We start from the raw sequence: 13,429 nt of genomic DNA on the forward strand, positions 1-13,429 counted from the left end.
CAATCCAGTAATGATTTCACATGTTCTAGAATATTCCAGAATTTCAGGAATCATAGCACCTAGGAGGGGCTTACCGTCTCCCACTTTGAATAAACAAATTATTGCATCGGGTTTTAAAAATAAAGAGACAGACGGGTTCCAGCAACATGTTCTTTATCAAGGGCATCTGGACGGTACAGAACGATTAGAGAATAACAAAGAAGCACAGACTGAGAATGTCCCCGTGCCACACCACTGCGGCCTCACTAGATAAAGCAGTGACTGTCACTGGCCACCACACCACAGAGACAGATACCACGCACGGTGCAAGTGCCTTTGTGGTGCAATCGGGGTGAAAGGGCGGGACAAATTTAGACACTAATGAAGTAGCCAGTAGCCACTACTGCACCCAACTCGGACCAAGACTTTAGATCTACTACGGGGTTACAGGAAGAACAGAGGACAGAGGCACATGCTAAATGACACTGCAGGGATTCAACCCACAAAACCCCGCGAGGCAAACCACAAAGTGCAAGGGAGGAGAGTGGGGGAAGGAGACCGGGCTCAGGAACTCACGGGTTAAGAGATTTAGGAGAAAATCAACCAATCGCAATGTACGGAGGAGGTGATTTAAGAAACTATGGTTGGGCCCCCAATGGGCTCCGTTGGCTAAGGATGAGACACTTGATTTCAGCTCAGGTCGTGAGCTTGGCCCCACACTGGGCTCTGCACTCAGCACGGAGTCAGCCTGAGATTCTCTCTCCCTCTGCCCCTCCTCCCGCTGTGCTCCCTCGCTCTCTCTCAGATAAGTACATAAATCAAATAAGTACATAAATAAGACAAGTGCTGTTAATTGTCTTAGGTGTGATAGGTTTTGCGATTATACTCAAGAGTCGTGGCCTTTAAGAGTTACACACTGCAGTATCTGCGGAGGACGCGGTGCCCTGTTCCGGATTCGCTGCCAGATAAGGAGTGGGGGGAGGGGTGGTGGGGGGGGTAGGAGAATTAAGGAGACGTTCGCCTTTCCATACACATAGGCCCTGCTCCTGGGCCCCCAGGAAACCTATAGTTTGACATTTACCCAAGGTCAAAATGACTCGGCAAAACCTCGAAGCATGGGCTGTACTTCTGCTCCGATTCTGTTCCAATTCTGCTCCGAGCACATACCGTATATCTGCTTCATTAAAAAAATAACCAAAAAGGAGCATTCCAAGCATAAAAAGAAGAAAAACAAAAAAACCCTCCCTGACTTCTATAAGATTAAAGTCATGTAGCATCACATACACTAAGAATGTTCTAGAATATTCCTGAATTTCAGGAATCATGGCACCTAGGAGTGGGTTAAAGATAAGACAGTCTATTGTTTTCTGGAATGCACTTCGTCGTGGTGACGGGGAGCTCTGTGTAAAAACACACATAACAACGCTCGTCTCTGAGTGCTGTCATCCCGTGAGCACTGTCCCCGGGCAGCGGTCCTCGCATGCGCTCCAGTAAAACTCTTCTCCTTTCTCTTTAAAATGTTTAAAAAGTTTTGTTCACTTTGCATCAGCAGTGGGTAAGGCTATAAATGAAACAAGATTGGCCAAGTTGAAGATTGTTGAAGCAAATGTTGAGGGCATATGGATTCATGAAACTGTTCTGTCAACTTTCGCGACTGTAAATTTTCTGGAGTAAAAAGTTTTTTTAACTTTAAAAAGAAGTGTAAATTTGCTGAAGGAGGATACGTTCAGTTTTGCAAGATGAGAAAGTTCTGGAGATGTTTGCACCCAATGTGGACAGAACACCTGACTGCACACTTAAAAATGGGAAAGGTGGGTGGTTACATGGTTAAATTTGTGTTTTGTGGTTTTTTCTTAAGATTTTTTAATTGTTTATTTGTTTATTTGAGAGAGGGAGAGCATGAGCAAGAAGGAGAGGTAGAGAGAAGCAGATCCCCGCTGAGCAGAGAGCCCGATGCGGGACTCCATCCCAAGACCCTGGGATCGTGACCTGAGCCGAAGGGAGACGCTTCACTGACTGAGCCACCCAGGCGTCCCTATGGTATGTTTTTGTTTTTGTTTTTTACCACAGTTAAGAAGGAAAAAGTGCAAAAAATTCTGTCTATCAGATAAACTTAAATCAGATGCTGAAGGTCAGAAATCAAGGGCTGGACGGTAGACACATCACATCATGTGCCGGGGAATACTAAAATTAGGTAGAAATGATGTCGAAAGGTATAACTCAAGGTGCACCTGGGGGGCTCCGTTGGTGAAGCCTCCAACTCTTGATTTCAGCTCAGGTCATGATCTCAGGGTCCTGGGATGGAGCTCTGCACTGGGCGTGGAGACTGCTTAAGATTCTCTCCCTCTGCCCCTCCCCTCTCCTCTCTCAAAAAAAAAAAAAAGGTATAATTCAAGGCAAAAAGCATTAAATGCTTAAGGAGTGATGGAGGTCGTGGAATTATCTCCAAAGAAAAAAGAGTTGCAGAGGTGCCTGGCGGGGAGGGGGGGTGCTCAGTGGGTTAAGCCTCTGCCTTCAGCTCAGGTCATGATCTCAGGGTCCTGGGATCGGGCCCCACATCGGGCTCTCTCTGTTCAGCAGGGAGCCTGCTTCCTCTTCTCTCTCTGCCTACTTGTGATCTCTGTCTGTCAAATAGATAAATAAAATATTAAAAAAAGAAAAGAAAAAAGTAGCTGCACAACACAGAGAACAGAAACTGACAAACACATAAGCCAAGGGACCCAGATGCAAACGCAGCAGATGTCTTTAATGTCCTTCTCTCAGAAATGAGCAGAGGAGGCTTGTGAAGACTTTGAGGGTTACGACCTCTGTAACCGACGAGCAGATCATGTACTAAGCCACAAAGGACATCTCGACATGCTCTAAAGCACAAAGGTCACAAGGAAGCAAATTCACGGGCACAGTACAAGAAAATCAGATGTTAACCAAAGGGTGACATTAAAGAAAGAACCCAGCATCCGGAGACACTGGCAGCAAGCCTCACTTAGGATCGGTAGACACACCACGGGTTGTTCGTATGGCGGGATACCGCGCGGGAATTTAAGTATTTTTCTGGAGTTTGTGTATCTGCAGGACACATCTCAAAACCTTGACCTTGAGGTTCTCTAACGCACGAGTTGCAGAAGGTTGCATGGTGTGACCACGCAGCCCGAGTGATGCCGGAAACACCCACGTGCCCATGAGTCCTAAGTTCAGGACAGTGGTCACCTCTGAAGGCACAGAGGACAGCGGTCCTGGAAGCGGAGTGCAGAAACCTCCAATTTTATCATTTTAAGAAGAAAAAATGCTGGGCAAAGTAAGGTGAAACGTTAAGATCTGACAGACGAGGACGGTGGGTATGTGGGTGGTGATGATGTTGGTCTTCACACTTGGCTGCCGTCTTGAGATTTTTTTTTAAAGGAACTAACAGGGAGTGACTACAAATAAGCAAGAGGCATGTGGGGTAATGGAAATGTGCTAAAATTGGGCTGGGGTGAGGATTTCACAACTCTGTCCACTTGCTAAGATCATTAAGTGCTATACCTAAAGCTAGTGAATATAGGCATGTAATTCTACCTTACTGAAGTTGTAACAAATGAAACAAAATGAAGAATATTTAGGATTAAAAAGAAGTCACCAGCAGCTTCCAGTCCCTCCTGAGACCAAGCAAGCACACCCCACTCCATCTCTGATCACAACTAAAAATATCACGCAGAATGAAACAGAACAATTTTCTGAAAGATAGGGGAGAGAATTAAAAACTTGATGAAAGACTGATATGGGGGTGTCCCGCCCCCCAAAACCGCTGGCTTAATTCAAGGTAGCCTGCACCCCAGAAGAGCATGGTTCCTATGGCCAAGAGAAGCCCTCCTTTCTGGACTCTGGGCTGGGAAGGGATGCCCTGATGGATAGAGAGGGAGAAATGCCTGCTTTTCTTTGTCCTAGTCTTGCCCTAGAGGCAATTCCTGCCTTAAACCTGTGCTCCCAAGAGGGTGGGAGCAGCTGAAGATTTTATTTTATTTGTATTATTTTATTTCAGCAGAAGCTACTGCAATCTTCACTGTGGCCTAGGGTAATGTAGCCACAGGAGGTACTCAGCAGTATGCAGGGACTATGACTCCCACTTCACAGCCAGAGGAGCAGGGAGGGAGGCCTCTGGAGGCAAAGAGTGTAGGGGATAAGAAGGAGGTCTAGAAAAAGATCCCATGAAGCTTAGCATGATGTTCCAGACTCACCCTTGAGCTGGACATGTGTGGAAAGGCTTTGAGCATTGAAACATGGTACAGACCACTGCCAAGGTCAAAGACTGGACCCAGGGGCATGCAAGCGTGAGATGTATCCAAATAACACTGTGAAGACTGTGAAAACTGATCTCACGTGGGAACCACAGCCTACAGGAAGCAGGGCTGAACCTGTGGTCTGCTTCTAATCAGGCTGACCTGACAACAAAAACAAAATGAGCAATGTTGGAGATTTTGATAGGATCCAGAGACTCATTAAGTAATACTCAAAATGTTTAAAATACAATCCAAAAGTACTCACATGACAATAACACCAAAGAAAATCTCAAGAATTTGTAAGAGAAAAAATTATGAACGATACTAACTCTGAGATGATCCCAGTGTTGAAACTACCACAGAAAGCATTTAAATCAGGTATCATGAATATGCTCCATTAAGTAAGGAAAACACTCTTGAAACAAATACAAAGGTAAAAATTTTCAGCAGAGATTAAAAAAAAAACTATGAAAAAGAATAAGATGAGATTCAAATTAAAAATACAGTAACAGAGATATAAAAAATATCATTGAATGGGCTTAATGGGAGAATGGTGTGATGAAAGAAAGTGAGTGAACTTGAAGACCATTGTGAATGGCAAAGAGAAAAAAGAGATTGGCAAAGACAGAGCCTGGGCCCCTGCAGGATAACATTTACATTATTGAAGTCCCAGAAGGACAGAAGTGAATGGTTGATAGAAAAAGCATTTGAGGGATGTCTGTGTGGCTCAGTGGGTTAAAGCCTCTGCCTTCAGCTCAGGTCATGGTCCCAGGGTCCTGGGATAGAGCCCCGCATTGGGTTCTCTGCTCAGCAGGGAGCCTGCTTCCCCCTTTCTCTCTGCCTGCCTCTCTGCCTACTTGTGATCTCTCTCTCTCTCTGTGTCAAATAAATAAATAAAACCTTAAAAAAAAAGGAAGAAAATTCTTGAAACCAAGTAGAGAAAAATGATACATTCCATGCAGAGGAACAAGCATTGAGTAACTATAAACCATAGAGGTTTGCAGCATCCGAAACCATAGAGGCAGGGACACTTGAGTCGTTAAGCATCTGACTCTTGGTTTCAGCACAGGTCATAACCTCAAGGGTCGAGAGACTGAGCCTCGCGCATCAGGCTCCCTGCTCAGTGGGGAGTCACCTTGAAGATTCTCTCCCTCTCCCTCTCCCTCCACTCACTCTCTCTCTCTCAAAAATAAATAAGTAAATCTTTAAAAAATACCATAGAGCTTGGATACAGGGCACAGTGCTCAACGGAAAGGGCTGCCAGCCTTGGATTCTACTGCAGCACTCTTAGTCCCCACAAATGGAGAAGGAAACACATTCTCAGATGGGGGCAAAGTGAGAAGATTTGTCTCCAGCAGAGAAGCTCTAAAAGCAATCTTAAGATTTCAGAGGGAAATGATACTGGAAATGCGGATACCGAGGACTAAAGACAGAGCAACAGATAGGGATAGAAGAAGGAAGAGGGAGATGTACCACAGAAGTGTTAATCAGTGCAAAACAGGGAATTACTATGCTAACTTCAATCACAGTAGATGTCACAGCAGCGGAAACCGTCACGAGGATGACCCTAACAGGCCGAGTCCATGAGATGTAAGGTTTGTAAATGGGCTCGCGGCACACAAACACAGTAAGAGCTGAAAGGAGAATGGGGCAAACGCACTCTTACAACTACAGGGTCGGTGCCCTCTCAGCAGTCTGCTAGAAAGGAGACGAGTGCGGCAACCACACAGAAGACCTGAAAACACGTCAGTCAGCAGCCGCAGGGTGTGCGTGGCCCCTGCACCAAGGGGGCAGACTCCTGCACGCATCTAAGAGAACCGAAATCACTCCCAGTATGTTCTGTTGCCAGAGTGGAATTTAACTAGAAAATAAGCAACCGGAAAGATGTAGAGAAATCGCCAAAGAGACAACACACTTCTTAGTAATCTGTGGGTCAAACAGAAGCCTCAAGGTAAATTAGGAAATATTTTGAGGGGTACCTGGGTGGCTCAGTCATTAAGGATCTGCCTTTGGCTTAGGTCATGATCCCACGGTCCTGGGATTGGGCCCTGTATTGGGCTCCCTGCTCGGCGGGAAGTCTGTTTTCCCTCTCCCACGGCCCCTGCTTGTGTTCCTGCTCTTGCTGTCACTCTCCGTGTCAAATAAATAAATAAAATCTTAAAAAAAGAGAAAATATTTTGAATGGAATGAAATGATATGCTGCCCGTCATACCATGGGATGAAGGTAAAGCAGCACCTGGAGGGAAATTGATGGCATTACGTGAACATACGAGAAATTCAACAACATGAGTGAATCCCAAGCATTCTTCAAGTGAAGAAAGTCAGCAGAACAGAGACTCAGTGGACACTGGGAAGACAGACACCAAAACCACAGGAGATACCATTTCCCATGGGGGCAAATTCAGGAAGATGGTGAGGTAATGGGGGGCAGTTGGCGTCCCTTATTTGTATGGTTAACGTACACACCATTTGTTCTTCCTGGTAGCTACAGCCAGGACCACAAAGTGCCTGTGTCTTTATTGGGTCATTAGCGTCTATAACGTCATTAACTTACATCTGTCTAGTAATGGGGAAACGTCTAGGTAGACCGTGGCACACCCAGTCTCCAACACCATGGAGCAGGCGAGACCAGGGTGTGGCGCCAGTGACGAGGGCAGCGAGGTGGGAGACAGGGAGTCCTGGGGTGTGTGCCAAGGGGTTTCTCCACCCAGGAATAATGGTATGAAACAGAGGAAGTGATGGTCCAGCCAGCAGAAGCCTTTGTGGGGCGTGAGCATGAGAGACGAGGTTTGGTGTTTTGAGAAAAGCTGAAGCCAGGGGTGGAAGAACAGAATTCTGGGAATAATCTTTCCCCAAGGTTGGCCAGTCAATTCCATCTGTGGTCACTTTCCTCTAGCCTTCTCGTAAATCCACTCCATTTCATCAGGTGTTCGTGGAGGACGTGTTGCCTGGCCCAGGGCCGAGTTCGATGCCCAGAGGGCATGCAGCCTGCGCCCTCCAGGACACCATGGCCCAGTTCAGGGACGAGATGTCACAGTGCTATAAGGCAGAAAGAGCGGCGGTCCCTCAAATTATTCTGGGCATGGGGTGGGGGGAAGCGGGCAGCCTAAGTGATGTAAAACAGGGAAGAGATGCAAGAGGCGGGCTGTTTCCATTCTCAGGCTGTCCTGAAGGCTGACCTGGGCACCCGCGGCCCCACTCCCCACCCCCCAGCCACATTCCCACAATACAGAGGTCTCAAAGATTAAGAAATAGTTTAATGATGGCCAAAGTGAGGCTCCCTTTATAGAGACTCCCAGGCACGCTGCAGTGTCTTAGCCGAAGCCGGGAAAAGTCTGGAGAGCGAGACAGCACAGCCCACTGTGCTCCTGACGAGCCAGGCCTGAGAACGGGGGACCCACTCTCAGAGGGGGCACTGGGGAAACACAACCCGGCACTCAAAAGGCAGAAAACAGGGGCACCTGAGTGGCTCGGTCTGTTAAACGTCTGACTCTACATTTCGGCTCAGGCCATGATCTCAGGGTCCTGAGATCGAGCCCCAAGTCAGGCTCTGGGCTCAGCCAGGAGTCTGCTGGGGTTTCTCTCTCCCTCGGCCCTCCCTCTGCTTGAGCAGTCTCCTGCGTGCTCCCTCTCTCTCTCAAATAAATAAATAAATCTTAAAAAAAAAAAAAGGCAGAGAACAAGCTTGGCCCTTGAGAAGGTGCCGTGACGCGGTGGCATTCAGGCCAGCAGCAGGGCTGGGACAGCGTTTCCCAGCTCACACCCTCCTGTCCTGCACCCCTTTGCGACTTCCTTCTGCCCCAGCTCTTGTCTTTTCGTGACTGCTCCCCGATCTTCACTTTTATTTTCTTTTTAATTTCTTCCTCGCAGTAACTTCCTTCTGCAATGTTGATTCAGCTGCTGCTCCCTTTGTGGGGCACGAAGGGGGCAGAGGAGCCGGCAGGGGCAGCTGAGAGACGGGCGTGAGCATGCTCCCATGGGGTGGGCAGAGCAGAGCGGAAAACACTGCCGGCCCCGCCGAGTGCTCTCAACGGTTCTCTCACTGGAGCCCCCACAAATCCACACCGACAGGCAGAAAGCCACACTGCCAGGGCCACAGAGATCCCTACTGTAGCCCAGGCCACATGGGCACTAGGCCAGCCAGGCGAGTGTAGAGGGTAGGGAAGATGTTTGAGGGCTTGGGCCCTTTCCAGCCATTTACTGTCCCGGATGCTGGCCCACGTGTCCTCGTCCCCTTGTACTACCTAACTACCACCTTCCTGTCCTCTTTCTGGCCTCCTCCTTCCAACTCGGCTAAAGCAAGGACACCCTGCGGAGGCCGGGGCAGACGCTGGCCTATGGCCTGAGCAGGGACTGTTCAACCCTCACCAGAACAGAAAGATTAACCAACAGACTTGACTTTGTGGAAGGTCACACCGAGAACCTGTTGGAGGGCAGGAGACTTGGCTCCAGCAAAGGAGATTGAGCCAGAAAAAGTTAGGCAATTATCAACTCTGGGGGAAAACCAGAAGTTGTATAAGGAAGAAAATGTAGTTCTAGAACGTTCCCTTGGCTCAGTAGTGCACAGTTACATTGTCAGAATAACCAAAGTGCTGAGCCCAGGTTAGAAATGGAACTGTTGGAGGGCACCTGGGTGGCTCAGGTGAGAATCTGGTTGAGTATCTGCCCCTTGATCTCAGCTCAGGTCTTGATCTCAGGGTCATGAGTTCAAGGCCCGTTTTGGGCTCCATACTGGATATGGTGCCTATTTTAAAAACAATAATTTAAAAACGAAACTGTTCATCGTTCTACAGAGATGCGATGGGCGGGGGCGTGAGGAGTCACATCCTCAACCACAATAGGAAGGTCATAATACCTTCCCGGTTCCCTGGAATGTAATTTCTCCTTTCAGTATGAAGACCAGGCTGACCGGTGGGGGTTCCAGTAGGTCAGGTGAGCCGCCTAACCCTAACCCAGGTCCCAGGGTCATTTCTCTCCTTACGGCACCTATCGAATTGACATTTCCTGTTCGATTTGTCATTTCCACCAATGCCAAATACAGCCCCTTTTGGACATCTTTAGGGACGTGTGCCCCCTGGATGCCTCGGCTGCCTTTGTCAAATCAACTTTGTACCTTCCAACCCTGGATTAAGGAACTCAGTTTCCATGTTTGCCTTCTAAGTTCCTCTGGCCATAGGGGCCTGGTTTGGGGGCATGGATGCTGAGCTAAGAGAGGAGCATGGACTTGGGTCCAACAGACAGGCCCACTGGTAGTCGTAGTCGTCTCCAGACAGCCAATCCCTTTTCTCCCCTGGGCCCGGACAAATGGAGACATGAAAGGGCTCCTCAAAGGGCCTGGCACACACAGCAGGTGCCCAATGAGTGTGAAGTTGCAAATCATCAAAAAGATGGCAGCCACCGGGTCCCAGGAAGCACGGAGCTCTCAGTCTAATTACAGCAGACTTTTTTTTTTTTTTTTTTTTTGAGGGGAGTGTCCATACCTGGATTTATAGAGAAATTTCTTTTGGGGATACCTGGATAGCTCAGTTGGTTAAGCATTGACTCTTGATTTCGGCCCAAGTCGTGATCTCAGGGCTGTGAGATCGAGCCCCGAATCGGGCTCCGTGCTCAGGGCAGGGTCTCCTTGAGCTTCTCTCTCCCTCTCCTGCTGTCCAGCCTCCTGGCTGTGGTGACAAGCAGTTGCTTCTGGCCTCGGGCTCCGTGCCTGTCCATGAGGTCAGTGATCCCTGGCCTCCCCTCGGTGGGTGTGAGGTTATGGGCGGACGGGGACAGAGAACGGGCCCGGCCCAGAGAAAGTGCGGGAACGGCAGGCGGCATGAGTCACGGGGCTGCCGCGGAAATGCTTTGCGGCAGCGGGGAGCCTCGACCCGCCACACCTCCGCGAGCTTAGCTGGGCTCAAAACAGGCAGAGCCCTGCCCCGCGCCGCTGCCTCTCTGGGGAGGCCGCTGAGTGGCAGGGGAGGAAGTACACGCAGGAATCTGGAAATCCCGGCCTAAGCTCTGCGCAGGGTCCGTGGGAGGAACGCAGACCCGGGCCCACGCGCAGCCCGCGGATCTCTATCCTGACGGGGGTGGGGCCCGAGTGTCTGTTTCACCTGCTCCAGGGGGTCTGATGGGGCGCTGGGTCCGGAGCCCCAGCAGACTCTGAGCCCTGGGCTGCTGGGCCTGCACTGGAAAGGCACTTGGTGCTGGGGAAGAAGGACGGGAGGACCTCAGAGCCCGGGAGAGAACCAGGATCCCATGAAGCTGAAGTCAACACTAGGGGCCTTTTTTCTCTCTCCAAAAGTTTCTCCCTCGGTGTCCCACACCAGTTTCAAGACTCCCCCTCCCCCGCAGAGGAGATCCAGGCACTTCATTCCGCTCCCCAGCTCCCCACCAGCACCCCAAGCCCCAGAGGTGGGTGTTCCCATGCCTGTCCCCCCTGGGCTGTCCCCCCGGGTCCACATCACGCTGTGGGCAGCCAGCTGGGGCCAGGGCCCTCCTTTCCCTCTCCCATGAAGTGCTGCAGCTCTGCCCGCCTGCTTCCCATCCCCGCCTCGGCTCGGGGTCCCAGCCGAGAGCTCTCCCGCAAAGAGCTCTCCAGGAAAATCTCACCCTCCTTCACCTGGGAATCCCTTGCTGGCTGGGGGCAGCCTTCTCTGTCTTCTTCTTCCTGTTTTCTCTCTCGAGAGAACAGCAGCACCTTTCCAGCACGGGGCCCGTGGTCAGGGTTGCTTCTGGCCCACAGAGGAGCAGGCAAGTGAGCAGTGCTGGGCCACTGGGCTCTGGGAAGCCCGGAGGCAGTTCCAGGCCCCCGCTGGGCAGGTGGCTGCCAGGCCTTAGCCCAGTTCCTGAAAGGTAGGGGTGATGGGCCCGCCTCTCAGGGCACCCGAGATGAAGAGCCTGGAAAGGGGGAGGTGGGGCAGGGGTCGGGGCCCAGAGCCCAGGGCCCAGCCCACTAGGGCTGGTGAACAAGATACAGCAGAGGGGTAGGAGAGGAAAATCCCATTCCCGTGGGGAAGCACCCAGGAGCCGCCTAAGCTGGGGTGAGGCTGAGGTTGAGCGGGGGAGGGGGAGTTGGGACATTTGCCCTAATCTGGGTGTGACCCTGGCCACCCTCGGAATTGCTCACTGAAGGTCACATGGGTAGGATGGGGGGGGGGCTGGACTGAGACCCAGGGCTGTGTGCCGTGTGGTCTCCAGGGAGACCTACCCCTTCTCACGCCTGAGCAACATGAAAATTTCACGTTTTTAAAAGGCAGCAAGACCCAGACAGGTGGGGGAAAGGCGCTGGGGGGAACTGACGTTCATGGCCAAGCACCTCTGGGCAAGGGGGTCAGAGGGATTTTAGCTGTTTAAAGTAGGTTTCTATGTTTTCCAAAGTGTTTCCGACAGCCACGTATTCATTCCGTAATGGGAAAAGGACGTTAACTATAAACTGAGTTCATCACACGTCAAACGTCGGAAGCCGCTCTCTGCCTAGCTCGGAGGAGGGAGGCCTGGAAGGAGAGGCCAGAAACCGAGCTGGAAGTCTGGGGTCTGGGGCTCTGCGGCCGCCCCCGAGGGTGATGGCGGGCCCCACCCCACAACCCCTCGCACAGAGGCGCTGGCGAAATCGCGACTTCCCCGGGCCTCTTCCTCCCACTCCTCGCTCACCACTTCCTCCAGTCAACCCCCGGCATCACTCAGTGAGTCGGACACGTTATTTCTACCCAGAAAGTTTCCAAATTCAGGAACTGCACAGCCCCAGAGCGTTCGCATCTGAACTTCCTGTCGCATTCCTGGGCGCGGACGGTCCACCCCGCAGCCCGCGCACCACCTGGGGCCCCGCCGCGCTGTCCAGGAGCCACGTGGGAGGTGCGCTGCCAATGCCCGGAAATTCCCCCAGCTACGGAGACCTTCAGACGACAGCGGTCCCGCAGAGATTCAAACCCATCATTTTAACCCCTGAAGTGCCCGAAGCAAAGCCAAAGGTCACGGGGGTGGAGGCGACCACGAACCCAGCTCGCCGCCGTCGGCCCAGCGTGGCAAGTCCCCACCGGCCGCGGACCCGGGTCGCCTCGGTCCGGCGGTATGACCAAGAGGCAGCTGGGCCCAGGTGCTGACGTGTCTACGGGGCTGTGCCCTCTGGGTCTTGGAGAAGGTTCTGGGCACGGCCTCGGCGCTCCTTGCCCAGAGACCAGGCCAGGCGTAGGATGGCGGGACCTGGTGCCTGCCTTAGTCTCCCAATCTGTAGCCAGGAGATCGAGCGCCCTGCGCACCCAGTGGGGCAGGTGTCAGCCACATGCCCTGCAGCGTGGCATCTCCTTCCCAGAGTCGCTGGGTCCAGGACACTGGGGAGGGTCGGGAAGATGGAGGAGGGGGGAGGGAAAACACCCTCCCTTCCCTTCGCCCTGGAGCACCCGGGCGGGGCAGGATGGGCTGGGGTCGCACTCACCCCGCCGACCCTGAGCCGCGAACAAGGCCACGTTTGCTGCCTACATTTGCAGGGCCCTGGAGCCCACTGAGCCAGCTGCTGCGGGGGCGCCGGGGGCACTGTCTCCCCAAGAACCCCGCATTGGCTCCCCCGCTGCGGAGATGGGGAAATAACCCCAGAAATTCCTCCCTTGCCCAAGTCAACCCCAAGCCTGGACAGCTTCCCGGGGGGGGGGGGGCGCATGCAAGGACCTTCCTGCCCAGAGTGGGGCCTGGGGGCACCCTGAGACCGCGACTCAGGCCAGGAAGGGGTTGAAGGGAGCAGAGTGTGCGGGGAGAGGGGCAGAAACGGGCCGAGAAGACCCGTTCCCAGGGCTGAGTGAGGAGTGTTGGGGCGAATTTATCTGGAGCCAGGTTCGCCCCGGCTGGTGGCCACCCCCGCCCATGACACTGCGGGAAGGAAGTCCTGACCCTAGGCACTTGGCGAGGGCAGGGTTAGCGCAGCGGCCTAGGGCCAGGTAGGGCTGGGAGTCCAAACCCGGGGGGGTGTGACCGGGCGCGGGCGGCGTCAGAGCTGCGAGGGGCTGCCCGACCGGGAGCGGTCGCTGGCCGCCCTCAAGCGCAGCCTGGTGGGGTCCCCAGAAAGGGTTCTTCACTAGGAAGTCCCTCGCTGAGGGCCCGGGGGGACAGGGAAGGGCCGCGGGGGAGTCTGCGTCTCCTGGGGTCCATCCTTCCGCGGCTGCGTGGGACCCCAGGCTCGGCGCGCGGCGGTCTAGAGGCAGCCCGTGCGCAGTCCGAGG

At 52.6% G+C, this 13,429-nt stretch overlaps 1 protein-coding gene across 1 annotated transcript in view; it reads right to left on the minus strand.

Annotated features, from left to right (window-relative positions):
- ITGB2 (integrin subunit beta 2) overlaps window positions 1-11,329 on the minus strand; it is a 35,595-nt gene extending 24,266 nt beyond the window's left edge. Inside the window, exon 1 of the mRNA XM_046001749.1 lies at window positions 10,840-11,329. Within this exon, the coding sequence (XP_045857705.1) occupies window positions 10,840-11,300 (461 nt within the window). The 5' untranslated portion in view covers window positions 11,301-11,329. The remainder of the gene's footprint in view (window positions 1-10,839) is intronic.
- Between the last annotated feature and the right edge of the window lie 2,100 nt (window positions 11,330-13,429).

This window comes from Meles meles, chromosome 4, assembly GCF_922984935.1.
Source record: "Meles meles chromosome 4, mMelMel3.1 paternal haplotype, whole genome shotgun sequence".
Classification (NCBI taxonomy): Eukaryota; Metazoa; Chordata; class Mammalia; order Carnivora; family Mustelidae; genus Meles; species Meles meles.